Raw genomic sequence first — 19730 nt, 5'->3', positions numbered from 1 at the left:
TCCTGTTTGGGCCTTTGCAGAATTTTGAAACCTGAAGATATCACAATTATTCTTCCCTGGGAAAGGTGGCACCCCTATTTTCTGCTTAAAAGTACAACACAGCAGATAGTAACGAAGCCCACTGTAGGACCCACAAGTGGCCACCTTTAAAAGACAGATGCTTTCCTGGGAAACAAGTCTGTATGCTGCCCTCCAACACAAGGCAGAGGTGAACATGATTAATTCTAACCCGGCTGGGGCTCCGCCAGTGAGGAGAAAATCTGCCTGGGGCCAGAAAAGACTCTCCTAAACATGGTCCTCTGTGTCATTTAGAGCGACCTCCTCCGATGGTTGCAAATGGTTGAACAAAGAAATGTCACCCACCACATGCTGAGTAATGAAACTGAAATACTAAACATGCATGTATTGATAATATACAACAGAAACCCTTGCTGGAATTGTAAAACATCCACAGGCAATATGCCACTGTCAAATCAAAGTGAGGGACAGGTGCACTGTGACAGTGGGCAGGTTTTCGCTACCTTATGAATTTCCGAGGCTGTTCCTTCTCTTCCTTACATGAGTCCAAGCCATTCTCAGGAAAAGCCCAACTCCCTTCAAAAATAAGGCCGAAAATGCACAATGACAAAAACATGCTACAAAATGCACCAATTAAATCCACTAGTGAGTGTGTTCTGGGGCTTCTGCCTGCCACTGGGGTGATGTGGACTGGTGCCACCCTTGAGATGACTTCACGCCCCACAGTTTGAAGACCACTGCTGTAGAGAGATGACCACCTCGACAATGCCATCTAAAGGGTCTATGGTCTGTCTGTACCGGGAAATGAGTCTCAAAAAGCTATGATCTCGGATATGTCAGTGTCCAGACTACTGCATATGCTTCCCTCTCAAATGCACTCAATCTTTGCTCTCTGGATAGTAGCTGCCTGCTGATGAAGACTACAGTTTGGTCCAGGCCCTCCTAATTTATTTGTGAAAGAACAGCCCCTATGCCATGCTCTGAAGCATCTGACTGCACAAGAAAATCTTTACTGAATTCAAGTGGGTGGGGTACTGTTGCTTAATAGATTGCTTTATTCAGGGTGTCAAATGCCCTTATAGCATATCTTTATCCAAATCACCTTAATTGACTGCTTCTTAGAGTGAGTTCCCTCAAGGGCAATACTGGTGTCATATACAGCAACTTGTTGGCCCAGATACACAACAGAACCCTGCCCTATCTGACACTTACTGGCCTTGATAGTAAGGACTGACTGCTTCAGGGCCTGGAGCACTTACTTCAGGTTGTACAGATGGTTATCCCAGCTGAAAATAAATAGACGGCACTGAAGTTCTCCAACACAGCCAGAAGCCAGTTGACCAATGTTTGGAAGGTGGCAGGAGCATTCTTCAAACCAAAAGGCATATTCTCAAACTGGAAGTGCATCCTGATGACTGAGTCTCACCCTTGTCGCACACAAAATAGTGCAAGAGAAGGTGTAAAGGATAGAAATGATATGCAGTAAAGGAGTGTGACCATAAAGATCACTTTGATGTATAAAATAGGTCCATGAACATATTTTGTAATTAATTCTCCAAATGTTTTAAACAAACTTAGAGTGAGGCTTGAGACAATGAGGTGTCAAGATTCACTAAGACAAGATGATCGGAATGTAACTATCCACTGTTCACAAACTCCTATGTTCTCGCACATTTCAAATATTAATATTCTCATAACTAACAAATAAACACACTGTTTCTACCTATTTCACAATATGAGCACATAGCCGTACTTTATTAAGAAAAACCCACTTGCACCTAGCCACCAGCATTGGAAGAATTAACACCAATACACTTAGAAGTTTGAACAACAAGGGTCCGAAGCAGTACACGCAGACTTGTGAAAAACCACAGAAAAATGTTAAATAACTGCAAATGAATTAAGAGTATCATCGTTTTTGCACATATCATACTTGTGAATACTTTCCTCCTATAGCTTCTTCCTTATGTCAAAAAAGTGAGTTTTCACAATAAAGTTGGAGCAAAAATATTTTTTGATGAGAATGGCAACATCCCAGCTCAGTATGATATCATGAACTGGCAGTTTGATACCATGGGCACAGTCAAGTATGTGAAGGTGGGCAGCTACGAGTCCGGCGCCACAATGAAAAAAGGTCTTTTCATCAATGTCACTGCCATCAGATGGGCTGCAGGATTCCCACAGGTATAAGAAGCTGTTTTCTGAAAGATATTAACTTTGTGGATAGATACTAAAGTGATTTCTTTATTCTCATGTAAAAAGCAATGAAATGGAAAAATGCAAGAGAGAGAATCTACCGCAAAAGCAAAACTGAAAGACAAGGGTGGGAACATTAAGCCATTTTGAAGGGTACATTTAATTTATAGAAGGCATTATTGTTCTTTCCATTTTACTATTAGGTCTTGATTCAGTCACTGACTAATGCGCTGGATAGCTGCAAACAATGTGCCTTGAACATTATCCTCGCAATCTCAATACCGAATGGTGAATGCTCATTTCTGGCTTCAGTGGTCCGCCTTATGCCATTTTGGTAGGAAGTGTGATTTGAACCAGACCTGCTCTACATTGACTTGGACGGCAAGAAAACAGTCCTATAAAAGCCTAATTGGGGAACTAATAGAAGTTTTCTTATGAATCCTTCACTACTTACCTAAAGCTCTCAGTAAATGAAACTTGATCAGTATTAAAAGTCACTTCTTCTATACACCAATCTGAGAAAAGTATTGAGGTAGTTAATTGTTTCATAAGAACAAACATTCTTACTTTTTAATTAAGAATGTGTTATTCAGCTCCACATTTTTCCAACCAAATGAACATGTTAGTGGAAGCATCTTGAGCTCCCCTTTCTAATGAAATATCAGAGCAACCATTGTCCAGCTGTGAACCAGCCTTTACCACACATCCATTACCACGCAATGTGTATAGATATGGGGGGCTCCCCCAATTAAAAAAATTAATATATAGATGTAGTTAGTCATAGTTAGGACTCAGTTTCCATAGAAAAAAATATTTTATTGATTTGCCAATATGTTTGGCGTTGTTTGATAAATCTTCATGAAATTTTCAAGGCTAATGGGGCAGTGAGGTCAGCTGCAGTGCTGAAAGTTTCGGGGTGATTCGTCAAGCGGTGACTGAGGAAAAGGGGGGGTCCCAAAACACGTTTTCTACATGTTAATTTCCATAGGAATCTATGGACACAGGTACAGCCCGAAGGGCTGAATGAAAGTACACTAAATTTGGCAAAACGGTAGCTCTTGGTTCATAAAGCACTCTTTTTGTTAAATGGTGTAAATCCATTCAGTAGTTCCTAAGAAATTGAAACATTTCTCAGATATACAACTGTGGCCGTGGAGGATCCACGAATCCTCCCGATCTCGAGACTTTAATCTGATTGGCAGCCAACACTTCAAACCAGGAAGTGTTGGCAGCCATCTTGTGACTCAGTTGAACTGAGTCACAAGAAAAAAGGTTACAAAACCTGAAAAAAACAAGAAAAGGGGTCCGGGTAAAGACATCCTGAATAGGCCTGCTCGGGGGGACCCAAAGGACCCCAGGGCAAAAAAGGCTTTTTTTCCTTCCAAAAATACAGAAAATGAAGCGCAGGCTCCCGTGTTTTGCTTCCTTTAGGCCCGTGGGTGGGCCAGGTCCCGGGGGCAATTATAAAAAGAGACATGGGGCCTGCACAGGCCCCCACAGCCCTGAGGACCGCCACCTCCTTGGGGCTTAAACATTGAATGTGGGGGGCAATGCGGACTCCCGCAGGCCCACGGACTGCCAGCTCTCCGGTGCTATATTGTAGAAATAAATGCGTGGGGAGGCTCCTGGCCCCCAGGCAGCCCCAGGGACCGCCACCTCCCTGGGCCTACTTATCAAATGGGAGGGGGGGCCCTTCTTGGGGCCCTAAATGGCCCTGGGAACCCCCAGGGCTGCATCCATCATTGTCCCAGGGTGCCACTCCCAGGGCGATGTACATTATAATGCGTGGTGGGCTCCTGCCCCCATGCAGCCCCAAGGACCACCACCTCCCCGGGGCTACTTATCAAATTGGAGGGGGGCTGTGCGGCCCCCTTCAGGAGCCGTAAAAGCGCCACCCCTCAGGGCCAGCTCCTGCAATGTCGCAGGGTGCCTACCTCCGGGAAATTGCAGTTTGCTATGGGATGGCAGGACCACTGCTCCCGCCAGCCCTTAGCGAACAGTGTGCTTGCTTTAAACAAGAGAGAGCACTTTGCTCTCGCTTGTTCAAAGCAAACGCACTTTACTTTTTGCCCCCAGGAAGCTGTATGTCAGCAGGTCCCTGGGGGTAAAAAGCCATGCCATGCTGGCACTTGCAGGAGGCGGGAGCCGGCTGCGACCTGGGGGGCCTTCAGGCTCCCCCCATGGTTCCCAAACAGCTGGCCATGCCCCGGGGGATCGGGTCCCGGGGCCGAAAATGGCCTGGGAGTGGGGCCCTTGGCCCACCTCCCTTGAAAATGCATAGAAAATGCCCATGCCCCAGGGGGATGAGGTCCTCAGGACAAACTCAGCCTAGGGAGGGGCGTCACATGACCCCCTTCCCCTTTCTAATTTTTCTAACTGAAAAAAAAGGCCTAGCCCTAGGGGATTGGGTCCCCGGAGTGGAAATCTGCCTCCTATTTTTTTACGTCAAATGTTTTGAAAAAAATGGGTCAGGCCCTGTAGGATGGGGTCACCGAGGCCCAAATCGATCAAGGGAACTGGGGGTCACACAGCCTCCCTTCCTAAAATACAAAATAAATCAGAAGCCAGCAACTCAGCGGATGCCCTCCCGCCTTTCTCCACTACTCTGCAAACGCATCTTCTGGCAGGCACTTGGTTGGGGGATGAAGTCCCCTTCGCTCTTGAGGGTCCTTAGGGGCCAACTGGTCCACATGTTACCTCCAGTAAGCCCCACACAGCTGGATTGCTGAGAGGTGACCGGAGGTCACACTTCGCTTCCCACCACTCTGCAAACGCACCTGTCAGCGCACTGCTGGTAAGGCTATGAGGTCCCTTTACGTCCTGAGGGCCTCAGGACTAAAGTGGACTTCATCCCCCAAGCAGCAGTGCACCAGGAAGTGTGTTTGCAGAGTGGTGGAGGAAGGGGGCATGGCATCTGACCACCTCTCAGCAATCCAGCTGTGTGGGGCTTGCTAGAGCTAACAGGAGGGCTAGTTGGGCCCCAGGGACCCTCAAGAGGCAAGGGGACTTCATCCCCCAACCAAGAACACGCTAGGAAGCGTGTTTACAGAGTGATGGAGAAAGGGGTGTGGCCTGTGACCACATCTCTGCAGTCCCACTGTGTGGGGCTTACTGGAGGTAATAGGTAGGCTAGTTGGCTCCTAAGGAACCCCAGCAGTGAAGGGGAATTCTTCCCCAAACCAAGAGCACGCCATGAGGTGCATTTGCAGACTGGTGGAGAAAGGGGGCGTGGCCTGCTATCAGAACTCAGCAATCCTGTTGTGTGGGACTTACTGGAGGTAACAAGAGGGGTAGTTGACCTACAAAGATGTCCTTGGGGCCAACTACCCCTCGTTACCTCCAGTAAATTCCACACAGTGGGATTGCTAAGAGATCTTCCGATGCCCCCCTTTCTCCAACACTCTGTAAAAGCATCTCCTGGCGCACTACTGTTTGGGGGATGAAGTACACTTTACTCCAGAGGGACCTTGGGGGCCAAGAAGCCCTCCTGGTAACTCCTGTAAGTCCTACACAGCGGAATTCCTGAGAGCTGGTTGGAGGACCAGCCCTTTTTCTCCACCACTCTGCAAACGTGACTGCTATTTAGAAGACCATAGAAATTCACTTAAAAAAACACAGTTTACAGTCAAGGCGCCCCCTGACAGCTTCTTTGCCTCTCCGCTCGTGTCTGCAATACGGCAAATATGCAAAGCGACTCCCTCATTTACATGGAGCATGCCCCCATGCTAATGAGGGAACGCCCAATCAAGATACTGCTGACACATAATGTGCGCCAGTGCTATCAGTATTACAGAAGGGGCTGCACAAGTGTCTATTTCCCCTTCTGTAATACCAAAGGTTCCTGGGGTCACGCAAAGAGAGCACAATGGTCCGCTGCTCCCCCGGGGTACCTTGTGTAATACGGCCCCAGATGTTTTAAGGCACAATAATCATTCTAGTGCAGCGTTTAATACATTGAGCTATGAAATTATGATGCCTTGAGGTCTCGCTTTAGTGTACTGTAGAACCTATATTGTAGCTGGTTGGAAAATTCATGAGACTACTGAAGCCTTTGGGTAGGGTCTTTACCAAAGTGACCAGTCCCACAGATGGGCAAGATGGGGTAAACTGTTACTCTTTCAGCAGGGCTGTCTGACTACACACAGGAATGGCATAAGGACTGTTGCATGAAGCCTTCTACAACAGCATAAGGTTTCTGAATAGTTACTAGGACCATCAAACACTGTACTTATGGCTTATGCCTTTTATGGCTGTTCGAAATGGTTGGAAAGAGTATGCTCCTAAGTCAGGGTAAGGGATTGCACACCCAAGATAACACTTGCTCATCCCCTTGGTAGCTTGGCCAGAGCTTTCAGGCTCATCCCAGAGGTGATGGGTAAGGCATTTGCGCAGCACAGACACACACTAGTGACGCAATAAATACACCACAAAAAAGACTCCACATAATAATGTATAACATAATACGTTTCTATATTGCATATAAACATAGATCACATAAATCAATAATCACTTTGCCAACAAGGAAATTGTCATAACATCACAGTTAATGCAATAAGATAAAGACTTATGTAATGCACACGTCATAAAACACGTCACTGTGCATACAAATGCAACTCCTGAGATAATATTTGGTATCTTGACAAGACAAGGCAAAAGCAACCAATATCATGACATCAGGGGATAAAATGCAGCAGTTAGGGTAGGAAGTGAAACACCTGAATCTCCAATCATCATTGTAAGAAATAAACACTTTATGCGCAGAATCCCCTGCGTTTGTATTACAATACGGTAGTTCAGGCCAATTGTGGGTACACAGGAGCCCCTGCGCACCTACTACAGTTAATCCGGTAACTTTACTGGTCACAAGAACATCAATCCTTTAAGCAGGGGCCTCTGTTGAGGACTCGCCCCTGGATTGCCTCCAATGTTCATTCAATTTCCTATTTAGGAGGGAGGCCTCCAAGGTTTCAGTCAATCAGTGGAGCCAAATACAATGCCCCCACTGGTGTGACCAAAATTGAGGAAGGGGCCACCCACTGGGGAAGTCACCGGGGGACCTCTGTGGGTCAACTGTATGCCACGGATTCAAAGTTCGATGCCCGTAAAGAAGGTGCAGGATGGCCTCCTAACTCCCTCACACCCGACTCACCTCCTCAGGCCAAAACAATAGCGTCACCCATGAAGTCAATACGAGATGGCTGTGTGACACCCCAGAGGCCACTCGATATGGGAGACTTCTCTTTGTCTCCAATGCACAGCACCCTGGGTGGTCTGGCAACCCTCGCGTCACCGAGCCTCTTTTGCTGTCAGCACAGTGCAGCGCTGGGCCACGCAAGAGAATAGAAGATCAAGATGATCCACTTCCTGTGGCTGAAGTTGATTAATCAAGGGGAAGCCTGGTCATTCTGGCAACGCGTCCTGAGGGTCTCCACTTGGGCTCTGCAGTGGCATTTGGAACCAGCGCATGGCGTCGTGGAGGGCATCCTCAGGAGACAGAGAGAGAGAGGGCTGGATGTTTAAAGGATGTGGCACCCAGCCCAAAGTGTGATCAATCACAGTCGCCTGCACTCCAAATTGAACCAGGGAAAAACTCTCACCACGCACTGTGCTGAGTCGAGTTCAGCACTCTGCATGTGCTGAAAAAGAACATAATCTACTATCAGGCAACAAACAGTGTTGTCCTGGGATCCTTGAGTGATCCTCAACTAAGCTGGGAGAAGCCAGCTCACCCGTCTCTGGAGAGCAGTGGAGGTTTGAAGAGCAGGCAGGCAGGCAGGCAGTCAGGCAAAAGGCCAGCACACTAGTGTCCTTAGCAGAGTGGCAGTTTCTCTAGTCGCCCAGCAGGTAAGTAGATCAGCACAAGAAAGCAAAGTCCAAGTGGTGGTTTTCCTGGCCGCACAGCTGTTCCTCCTGGTGCAGTATGTAGAGCCAGTAGTGTCGGTTACAAGTCCGATGCAGTGTCTAAAACATGGGGTCAGAGCCCCTGTACTTATACTCCAAATGTGTTTGATATGGAGGTAACTTCCTTCAAAAGAGCTTTTAGAAGTACACAACACCTCCATTCAATCTTAGCTCGGGCTCCAGACATCAGTAGGTGGTAAACAAACACATTGCTGGAGGGCAGGGTTCAGCCTTTGCAAATGTAAGTGTGCCCCACCTCCCTCTCTCCCAGGCCAGGTAGACCATTCAGTATGCAGATGAATGCAGATGTAACCCTGTTACACCCAACCCTTCCTGTACGATGGCTTTCTGGAAAGTATGCACAAGCCCAGCTGTCACTCTACCCTAGATGTGGCTTGGAGTCAAGCTGCAAAGAACAGAGTCAGAAGCACCTAAAAATGCTCACCTCCTAAAAGCGGCATTTCTCCAATAGTAATGTAATATCTACTTACCCCAATGAGCAGGATTAATCACCACTACTCCAAACATGGGATCACAACTCCTTTCAGATCAAAATTACCGTTGAAAAAAATATACGGGAAATCCCAATGCAAACCTATGAGAGGAGCAGGCCTCACAGCAGCGAGAAACCAAAAAGTCTGTTTGTCACTACCAGGACATGCCACACAATGAAGGCACATGCACAGACACACATAGCACCCTGCCCATAGAGCTACCTAGGGTCTACCTTAGGGGTGACCTACATGTAGTAAAAGAGGAGTTTCAGACTTGGCAAGCGACTTTAAATGCCAAGTCGCTGAGGCAGTAAACTGCATACACAGGCCCTTGAGTGGCAGGCCTGAGACAAGTTTGAAAGGCTACTTCATGGGTGGCACAAGCAGTGCCGCAGGCCCACTAGTAGCATTTAATTTACAGGTCCTGAGTTTATGGGATACCACTGTACAAGGGACTAACAAGTCAATTAAATATGCCAAACAGGTGTGGACCAATCATGCCATGATTAAAGGAGAGCGCACAGGCACTTCTACACTGAATAGCAGTGGTACAGTGCCCAGTGTCCTCAGGTCAAGAATATCTGGTCAGAATAAATACGGGAAGGCAAAATGTTTGGGGATAACCCTGAAGAAAGGGCCAGGTCCAACAATGGCACATCCCCTGTTGTCCAGAATTCCCAGTATGGCACTGGACTCCTCTCTTAACTCCCTCCATCCTATCCTTGCTCACTTTGTTGAACTTTTATTAAATGATTAACTGTGAGTGAAATTTCAAAGAACAAACTTCAAACTTTCAATGTGCTAAACAAATGCACCCAAGAAAAGCAAATGAAGATCCACCTTGGTTGAAGCCCTTCCCTTTCCCAAAATAGATTATTTTCTTCTGCTTCTGCAACAAATCATGTGTGTGTTTCTGTAAGTTTTTTCTGTAAGATGCCCTGACCTTTCTGCCATATGAGATTGTTAATAAATATTATGATAGATTGCATGCACATCTGCCCCATTACACCTTCATTGTTTTCTCCTATATAGTTATGCTGTAGTAGCTCTACTGCAAAGGAGCACACTGACAAATGCTATAAATAAATAAAATGTGTTGCTTTCTACTGAAGGTCCCAATATCTGTATGCAGTCCTAGCTGTTCTCCTGGTTTCAGAAAGCTTACTATGGAAGGCAAGCCTGTGTGCTGCTTCGAGTGTATCCGATGTCCTCAAGGGGAGATTTCAAACCAAACTGGTATGAACTATATATCTGGAGCAGTACTGAGTTGTATATTGCAGTTCACTTTTAACATGACATTGACTTAATCAGAATATCTATGTTAATTTGTATTTAAACATTCTGCTTTACCTTTCTTTCAGACTCTGCTGAATGTTACAAATGCGGCTGGGAGTCTTGGCCAAATGTAAAGAAGGACACTTGTGTTGCAAAAATTATTGAGTACCTCTCCTATGAAGAACCCCTTGGAGCCACTTTGATGACAATCTGCATTTTCTGCTCATTTCTCACTTTTCTCATTCTAGGACTCTTTAAGCATTACAGAAACACCCCCATTGTCAAAGCAAATAACCGCTCCCTCAGCTACCTGCTGCTCTTGTCTCTTTCCCTGTGTTTTCTGTGCTCATTGGCTTTCATAGGATATCCTACCACTGTTAAGTGCCTTCTTCGTCAAGTGGCCTTTGGCATCACTTTTGCTTTTTGTGTCTCTTGCATTTTGGCCAAAACCATTTTGGTGGTCATTGCCTTCAAAGCAACAAAACCAAACAGTGACTTAATTAAATGGATTGGACCACATTTTTCATACATAGTCATCTTTGTCTTTACATTCATTCAAGTTATTTTATGTGTGATATGGCTATTTCTGTCCCCACCTTTCTCAGCCTACAACACCCTCATCACACCTGAGATGATAGTAGTTGAATGCAATGAGGGGTCTCCTCTTGCTTTTTGGTGCATGTTGGGATATCTTGGAGCGCTGGCCTCTGTCAGCTTCATATTGGCCTTCTTAGCCAGGAAACTGCCTGACAGCTTCAATGAGGCTCAATTCATCACTTTCAGCATGCTCGCCTTCCTCAGTGTTTGGCTGTCGTTTATACCAGCGTACCTAAGCACCAAGGGCAAGTATATGGTGGCCATGGAGATTTTTGCTATGTTATCTTCTACATTTGCACTAGTTTCTTGTATATTTTTCCCAAAATGTTACATCATCCTTTTGAGACCAGAGAATAATTCAAAGGAACATCTTATGGGCAAAAAAGTGTACAGAGCAGGGCATTAACATATAAGTTGAGAGTATACAGTTTTCTTGCTATTCCATGTTTTTATGATATGTTTATGACAAAATGAAAAGGCATTATTCGAGCAAACTGAGATACTCATTAGTTAGTGGCCTAAGTGTGAAGAGTCGACTGATCCTGTTTAGTTTAAACTACAAATAATGGAGAATGTATAGAAAAATAGATGGGTAAAATCTTTTATTAACAACTATTGCTATGCCATAGCAGTGAGTTATTGGATATTGGATTCGAATCCAGTTATTCTGTATGGTCGGACCGTGAAAAAATATTAACTATTAATAAGAAAGAAATGAAGGCCTCTTATCTATCATTTAGACAAAACCGTAGAGCAAAAATGGAACTGAGTACACCAACTGTGGCTCTATACAAAACATACGTGTTAGAAGAGGGAATTAATGGTTATCTGTTGCATGTGACTCATGCACAGCATCGGTTTGTTTTATTGAGGCTGAGATAAGGTATTGTACACTATTTTGTCGCTTTCCCAAAAATGAAGACACGTCATTTAGATAAGGTACCCTGCCCGTGTGATAATAAGAGTAAACAAAGCACACTGCACTTTCTATTGTTCTGCAAATTTTATTGTAATTTTAGGAATTTTTATCTGAAGCCCCTGTTTGTTAACCATGGAATCAGGTCCCACAAATTGGCAATTAAATTCCTTGTAAGGTTAGAGGATCCTCTGACATGTTATAATACTGCCCTGTTTATCTTAAAATCAATTACTGCAAGGGAAAGTATTGTGTTACAAACTAGTAATGGATGACACCAATGTCTGTATCTTTTAATAGCGCCAATTTTTTATATATTATATTGTCTGTGCTTTTATGGCTGTTTTTAATAGTCGAATAAAGATTTTGATGATGATGAATCCAGTTATTCATACTAGTGACTCAACCAGAGCAATACATAACTTATAGATTTATAGTTGACTAACAGGGAATTTTCGCCTGGGGCCTCTGAGTGTCATAAAATAGACAAGAAGACTAAAGCTCAAATTGTCTATAATGTCACTCAGAACCCCACAGTGAAAAACATGACCATAATTCACTTTTTACCCATCTACAATTTTATGTATGGCCTCCAAAGCCATCTGGCCCAGGTTTCAACTGCTATGCAGGGGTACAGGAGTACTGGGGGATGGGCTTACATAATATGGCTGCTCCCTAAAGACACTAATATGGAAAAAGTACCTTACCATCCATCCTTAACCAATCTCCACCACCTTTCCAGCTTTCCTTTTCCCTACTGCAGCTGTTCTTTCTGCTTTCAGCCAAAGGAGACAAAGAATCCTGCAAATGCAGGCTTCAGAGAGCCCTGTCGGCCTAGCCTGGAAGGTCTTTATGACATAGCAACACTGTTTTGATATCAACCATTGTTACATGACAGCAGTGAGTTACCTGATTTAGAATATAGTGTAAGTAAAAGAGATTTCCTATGGAAGCCATGCATAAAAACCTTTTTTCAGTTTTGATCGAACACGAAAGTGGGCTATCAACTGGTGAATAGTTGATAAATGCTACAGGAGTGGAGCAAAACAATTTACCAGTCACATATAAAAGCTCCTCTTTGGTGTCACGAAACTATTTCACGTAAAAATTAAAATTGTCATTTGCATGGCTGCACTGAGGCAGATGTCGTAGACGTTGGAGAGGTATGGGAGTGTAAATCTATGGCTTTGAAATGTTTTATAATGTAAATATAAGTTGTTAGTTAAGAGAAATTCAAATATCAGAGATATTTCGTCACATTCAATATTTTCCTCTAAGCTAAGATATCAACATCTCCTACTTTCCAAAATCTTTTGAGTTCCTTATATTTCTCCACACCTTTTCTTTGGACTTTGTCGTCCTCATTGTCATCAAGGCTGGAGAGGAACAAACTACTTTGGGAATCCTGGAATCATGAGTTCAGTGTGGACAGTTTTGACAACATGTGGAAGGATATGTGGACGCTGAACTTACAAACAACCTACATTACAATAAATGCTGCAGTTAAATTGTCTCTTTTTGGTATTAGTTACAAGAAGCAAATACATCGATCAGCTTTACTCATTATTAATATACGCTGGGCTTACAAGATTGACGGAGGATCTTTGGTTCTTATGGGTTTTTTTTTGGTAGAGTATGAGGTTTTTTGCAAGAGATATTTCAATGAATAAATGTGCATTAGGTAAGTGTATTCCAATGTTCTGTTTTGTATTTTGACAATCTTGCAAATGTCTCAGATTTTCTGCTCCTTACTGACAATGGCAATGGCCTTCAATGGTGGCTCTCTCATTACATGAGGTTATGCTTAGTCGCTGTAAAGGTCTGCAGTTAAATGACGAAATATTTGCTAAATTGAAAGAGATGTTTTTACATATTAGGATACGACTATCCTGCTCTGTTTTAGAAGGCTTATGCTGTTTTTGTGTTCCCTCGGGAGATGCTTAGGTTTATGTCGTTTTAGCACATGACTATTACAATTATTTTGTTTCAATGATTACAATCTTATGTATCGATTGTATTACTTTTATTTCGGGTTTATGCAATATGTGTTAATTAAAAAGACAAATAACAAAATACGATAAACTGATTTCCATAAACTGTTTTTTTCTGCTTTAGAATCCAGACTTAAAAACAATAAGGAACTCTCTGTCTTTGGATAAATACCTAGTACCCAACATGAGACTTTTCAGCTCAACCCCTGATGATCCAGGCACAAGCATCAGGCAATCCCTAGCAAAGCACATGTTCAAGGAATATCAACAATCTTAAAGTCAACAAAGCAACACAATATATGTTGTTTTTCTTTTCACATTCTTACTTGATGTTTTTTGTAGATTTAATTATGTGGTTATATATTAACACCAAATTCCAATAAACAGACCTTTTATAAAAAAAGAAAACAGCACAATTAAATTTCCACACCAATTTTGAGAATGGCGAAAAGAGTAACACGCACAAAGAAGTCAGGGTCATCAAAATAGGGAAAGGAGAGCTGAAGATATGAATGTTTTAGGTTTTAGGACAAAAAGCACCAAGAATAACTAAAGGGTCAATCAAAGGTCAGTGGTCAGGAGTAACCTGGGCGTAGGGGCAATTTTAGGATGGCTGAGATGGAGCAGAGGGCGCCTACACCAAGAGGGACGTCCTGGTAAACTTTTTACCTTTCGACTTAATTTAAAAAGAAATTCCAGGTGGGGTGAGACCCAAGGCTGTTGAGAACTAGGAACGCTCAATATTAGACATGCCATTGTCAAGCTCCTACTGAAGTGGCTGGCTTTGCTGTCAAAATTGCAGGGAGGTAACAACTGGAATTTGTAGCCTCCAAGGCCATGTTTCAGTTCAAATAGATGTTCTGCCTTGCCATGGCCCAAGATTTTACCTTTGGAACTAGGGCTTGATTTGAAGTTTGGGTGCTGGTAGACCGACAGTCAGTGTAACAGAGCACATATGTCCGCCACCCTGATGGACGACCACCCATCAAGTTGAGAGATCACCGTAAAAACAGTGAGGATATCTGTTTGTGCAGAGGAACCTCTTTGATAGAGCCAATAGGGGCATTACTGATGAAAGCTGATAGACTGTGTGACACTAAACACGCCAGGCAGACTGAAAGTGTGGCAGACAGGGTACACCATCACATTATGATGTGTACTCTGTCTGTCAAACCTTAGTCAGTTATGGAAATTTAAAAATCCTCCAGTGGACCACGGTTGGAAGCTGTAGCCTGGCATGGCTCCGTGAGGATACCTTTCCTTGGAAACCCAATTAACCTGTTTTCAGCTTGACAAAACGCTGAGAGCACCACAAACATGGTTTTCTTGCTGACCCAGGGTGCAACCCTCCTGGGCAAGTCTCCTCACCTTGTCCCAGTCAACAGGAGTTGAAAAACACTACTAAAGGCCTGATTTAGACCCCGGCGGATGGGTTAGTCCGTTACAACGGTGACAGATAACCCGTCCACCGAAATATAAATCCCATAGGCTATAATGGGATTTATATTTCAGTGACTGGGATATCCGTCACCATTGCGATGAAGACACCCATCTGCCAAGATCTAAATCAGGCCCTAAGTCTAACTTTTCTCCAACTGCTTTGAAAATTATTTATGCCTCTAGCTTCTCAGGGCAGCCCTCAAAGCGCCAGCTCTCTCTCCTTGTCATGAGCCCCTTTTACTTTGGGAGTCACATCGGATCGATCACCTTATGCCTAAGAAGAAACATACATATCATACCCTCTTCAGGGAAATGGAGACCTGGAAGGAGTCTCTCACGCCTCTAAAATGTTATACTACTTAAGACAGGGGGTGTTGTTAGTCAGACAACCCTGTCAGTCTCACCCCCTGCAGAGGATATATATAAACAGAGCCACATTCTAGTTAACCAAAAGAGACACAATAATTGGTATTTTACAATAATCAGCTATTTATTGTGCACAAATCATATATAAAACAAATGTATCAGAATTATGTTAATTATTACTAAAGTCTTAACATTCATAACTGAAGTCAGAGCTATCCCGAGGAAAGCCCCAAATATGTTTCAAACACATCCCTCTACATATTGGTCTAAAGTTCCTATCAGTTATTCAATCAATCAAAGCAAAATGTATTCAGTTTTATATGTCTAAAACTATAAACGTATATCTCAACAACAAGAGAGAGAGGGAAAGTAATTCACTCTTATTCCCCTGGTAAATCTAAGCAAAAAACAACAAAAGAGTGCACGACAAACTCATTTAGTGAGTAGAAACGTAAAAGAACAGAGAAAGCAGAAAGAGAGTCACTCTTGTGAATAAAAAGAACCCTCACTCACCAACCTGGTTGGTGACATGCTTCGTCATTGGATTCCCACCAGAGAGGCCGATGCCTCCCTGATGTGCTACAACGCCTGGTTACAGCGGAGCGGGTTTCTTTCAAGTGTGATGAAACAAAAAAAAGTGATTTAAAAAGGGGCTTGGTTTAAACCCCAAAAAAACTTTATTTGCGGTAAACCAAGCACTGTTAAAATAGCAATTGGATATCAAAGTTGTCTAGCCAAAATTAACCAGACTCATCCAAGTGTAAGTGAATACAATCATGGTCAACATGTTTCTGCCTCCTGTTGGCTATTTTAGCGAGGCTTTCGTCAGGACCAAAAAAGAAAGAACACACCATGGCGGTATGCACACCCTAAGGTGCACCCTAACCTGTGATGTTTGTAAGGAATTGTTTCAGGACTTACAATTTGTAGTCGGGCTTACCACTTTTCAGAAAGCCATATGTAGTTTTAAGAAGAAGGGGAATTACCCCATGGGTCCGGATGGGGGGCGCGTACTTATAGTCACACTTACTCCAAAGTTCAATGCCCGCAACCGACCTTCTTCTGCCCGATAGCAGTGACTCTCTTTCTGCTTTCTCTGTTCTCTTACGTTTCTACTCACTAAATGAGTTTGTCATGCACTCTTTTGTTGTTTTTTGCTAAAACTATAAAAGTACATCTTCAACATCAATAATAAACTTCAGTAAAATCATAAGAAAAAATGTAAACCTATGTTTACACTAGTGATAAAAACCGGGGCTAAATTACAATAAAAACAATCAACCGTACATGATATAAATGCCTTATAACACCATCTCATTAATAGGTCAAATTAATTTGTTTAACTATAAAAGCTGGCCCCTACCAAGACTATTCCTGATGCTAAGTATACAACATATTTAGGAAGAGACAGCGAAAGACACTACGGCCGAATCTTATTGCTGAAGAAAAAGTAATGCAGAGGTGCAGTTTCTGCATAGATATTTCATCAATACAGGTTTAACGAAAGTGGCTCGAGGCACATTACAAAAAGGAAAAAACATAAGGTGCAATGTGCCTTGAATGGAACAATTGACGCACATTTGGAAAGAGTTCTCGACCAATCATTATGGTGTGGGAATGTAAACATAGGTTGTACCAAACTGAGTGTAAATGTTGTGAGTACATATCTCTGTTGGGGGCCTTGAATAAAAAAAGGTATGTTTGGATACCCGCCAATGGTAGTAAATCTAGATGCAAGTTAATGGAGGTCTTAGATTTAACTAAATTCGCCCTTTCTTCCTCGAGAAGCAGCAGGCACATGTGCTTGAGCATGGACTTACTGTGGCCAAAGGTGACGGGTTATCAAACAATTCGGGTTTCTCCAGCTTCTTGGTTGACGTTTTAATATTTAGCAGTCAAGGAATATCATTAACCCAATCTAAAGCTATACAATCCTTTATATTTAGTCTATTCAGTTATGCGTTCTCATTAGTCCGCACCCTGTTCTACAGTAATAAAGGAAGAAGTCTAATGAGATCTTCAATATACGGCAAACCCCATTCTCTATGACACAGAAAGGACCGAAGCTCTGAGGAAGTGTCAATATCATCCGAAGGTGATCATTTTCAGAAATCTGTAGACTTGGGGACTTGACGTGCCCCCAAATGCCTGTCACAAAAGTGGCCACTTAAATACACTTGATAAATGGAAGTTATTTGTTTTGACCCTATTGCTGCCAGGCCTTCCCTCCACCCCCCCCCCCCCCCCCCCCGGTGCCACGCACTTTATTGACTATTTGGTGTAGTTCGCGCCTAGGCGCCCATAACTTTTTGACCACATAAGGTATCCATGCCAAGAATCCATTATTTTCTACCAACATCATGGGGAATCTAAAGGTACCCAGGTTTTGTGGATTCCCCAGGGAGGGATCAAAAAATTATGTAAAATACTGTTTCATATTGGGTTTTTGGGGAAAATGGGAACAAAATGCTGCAGAAGACAGCATCTGTTTTTTTCCCTGCAAATGGTATCAACAAAGGGTTTGTGGTGCTAAATTCACTGTCTTACTAGCCTATTTTTTGTGGTAACAACCTCCTTCCAGTTAGTGGTAGAAATTGGTGTGAAACCCATAATGATCCCAGAAAGCTATACATTTTTGTGTAGATCCTTCAAGGTTTTCTTATGGAAAGTAACAGTTGAAATAAAAGAATATTGAAATTTAGTTGAAAAAAAAAAGCCATTTCTGTCTACATTTTCACCACTTCTTCTAACTATGGTAGATTTTTGAAAGCTTTATAACGGTAAGTCCGCAGGGCCCTTCTGGTTGCGGGGTTAAATGAGGTTTGTAGGTTCTCCAAGAATCCGAGGTAACCAGAGCCAATAATTGAGTTGCACCTTGCAATGTTCTTTCATTGTGTACAAGGCATACAGTGATTCATTTGGTAAAATATAAAGAGTGAAAAATCGCTATCAAGCAAAACTATGTATTTCTGAGATTGGAATAAGACATGGAGTTTAGTAGCAGTGGTTATTTGTGCATCTCTGAATTTGTGGCTACCCATATTAGCATGTAAATTAGAGGGCATTTTCAAACTGACTTCTTTTTTACACTCTATTTTACATTTGGAAGGCAGAAATGCATAGAAAGACAAATAGTAATAACATTTGTTCTACTATTTTGTGTTTCGCTAAGACCCCCGATAAAAATGGTACTTCACTTGTGTGAGTAGGCTTAGTGTCTGTCACAGGAAACAACCCAAAACACAACGGGGAATCATCAAATTTTTCTTGTGAAAATGGACCCTTCTTTTGCAATGTGCCTGGCTGTGGATTTTGGGCCCTAGCTCTGCCGGTACCTAGGGAATCCAAGCAATCCTGTAAACATTTTTAAAACTAGACACCCAGAAGAATCCAGGATGAGGTGACTTGTGTGGCTTTCTCCAGGTTCCGTTACCCAGATTCTCTTGCAAACCTCAAACTATGTAAAAAAAATAATAATAACATTTTCATTACAATTCTATGATGGAAAGTTCTAGAATCTGTGGGGAGCCGCAAACTTCCACCCAAGTCTGCCGATAAAAATGGTACCTCAGTTGTGTGGATATGCTTAGTGCCCGCAACTGGAAATAGCCCAAAACGCAACGTGGACACATCACATTTTTCTTTTGCAATGTGCCTAGCTGTGGACTTTGGGCCCTAGCTATGCCGGGCCCAAATGAAACCTAGCAAACCTGTACATTTTTTAAAACTAGACATCCAGAGGAATCCAGGATGGGGTGACTTGTGTGGCTCTCACCAGGTTCTGTTATCTAGAATATCATGCAAACCTCGAACTTTATAAAAATAAAAACACATTTTCCTCACATTTCTGTGATGGAAAGTTCTGGAATCTGCAGGGAGCCACAAACTTCCACCACCCAGCATTACTCCAAGTCTGCTGATAGAAATGTTACCTCACTTGTGTCGGTAGGCCTAGTGCCTGTAGCAAGAAATGGCCCAAAACTTATTGTGGAGACATCAAAATTATTTATCACTAGACAACTTTGTTTTGAAAGGGAGTCATCTACGTTTTTTGTCCCAGGCTTGACGGACTCCCTTGAGTTTCTAGTTTTCAGAAATGTCTGGATTTGGTAGGTTTCCCTAGATGGCTGCAGATTCAGTGACAAAAAACACAGGTGCCCCCCTTGCAAAACCAGGTCGTTTTGTGATAGATAATTTTGATGTCTCCATTATATAACACGTTTTGGGCCCTTCCCTGTCATGGGCGCTTGGCCCACCCACACAAGTGAGGTACCGTTTTTATTGAGAGATCTGGGGGAGTGCTGAGAGGTAGAGAAATGTGTATCAGCTTGGTGATCCCACAACTTTACCATACAGAAATGTGAAGACAATTTGACTTTTTAAGCTAAATTTGAGGTTTGCAGCGGATTCTGGGTAAGAAAACATTGGGGGATCCACGCAAGCTACACCTCCCTGGACTCCCTTTCAGAACTGTCTGGGTTTGGTAGGTTTTTCTAGATGGCTGATGAGTCCAGGACCAAAAATGCCGATCGCCCC

The 19730-nt window shown here is 43.2% G+C and overlaps 1 protein-coding gene across 1 annotated transcript in view; it reads left to right on the top strand.

The window, feature by feature from the left end:
* Positions 1–10887, top strand: part of LOC146782690 (extracellular calcium-sensing receptor-like) — a 53929-nt gene extending 43042 nt beyond the window's left edge. Inside the window, exons 4-6 of the mRNA XM_085637184.1 lie at positions 1975–2202; positions 9722–9845; positions 9971–10887. Of these exons, the coding sequence (XP_085493310.1) occupies positions 1975–2202; positions 9722–9845; positions 9971–10887 (1269 nt within the window). The remainder of the gene's footprint in view (positions 1–1974; positions 2203–9721; positions 9846–9970) is intronic.
* Positions 10888–19730: the final 8843 nt, after the last annotated feature.

This window comes from Triturus cristatus, chromosome 12 (assembly GCF_964204655.1).
Source record: "Triturus cristatus chromosome 12, aTriCri1.1, whole genome shotgun sequence".
Lineage (NCBI taxonomy): Eukaryota > Metazoa > Chordata > Amphibia > Caudata > Salamandridae > Triturus > Triturus cristatus.
This window is presented reverse-complemented; position numbering and strand designations above follow the sequence as displayed.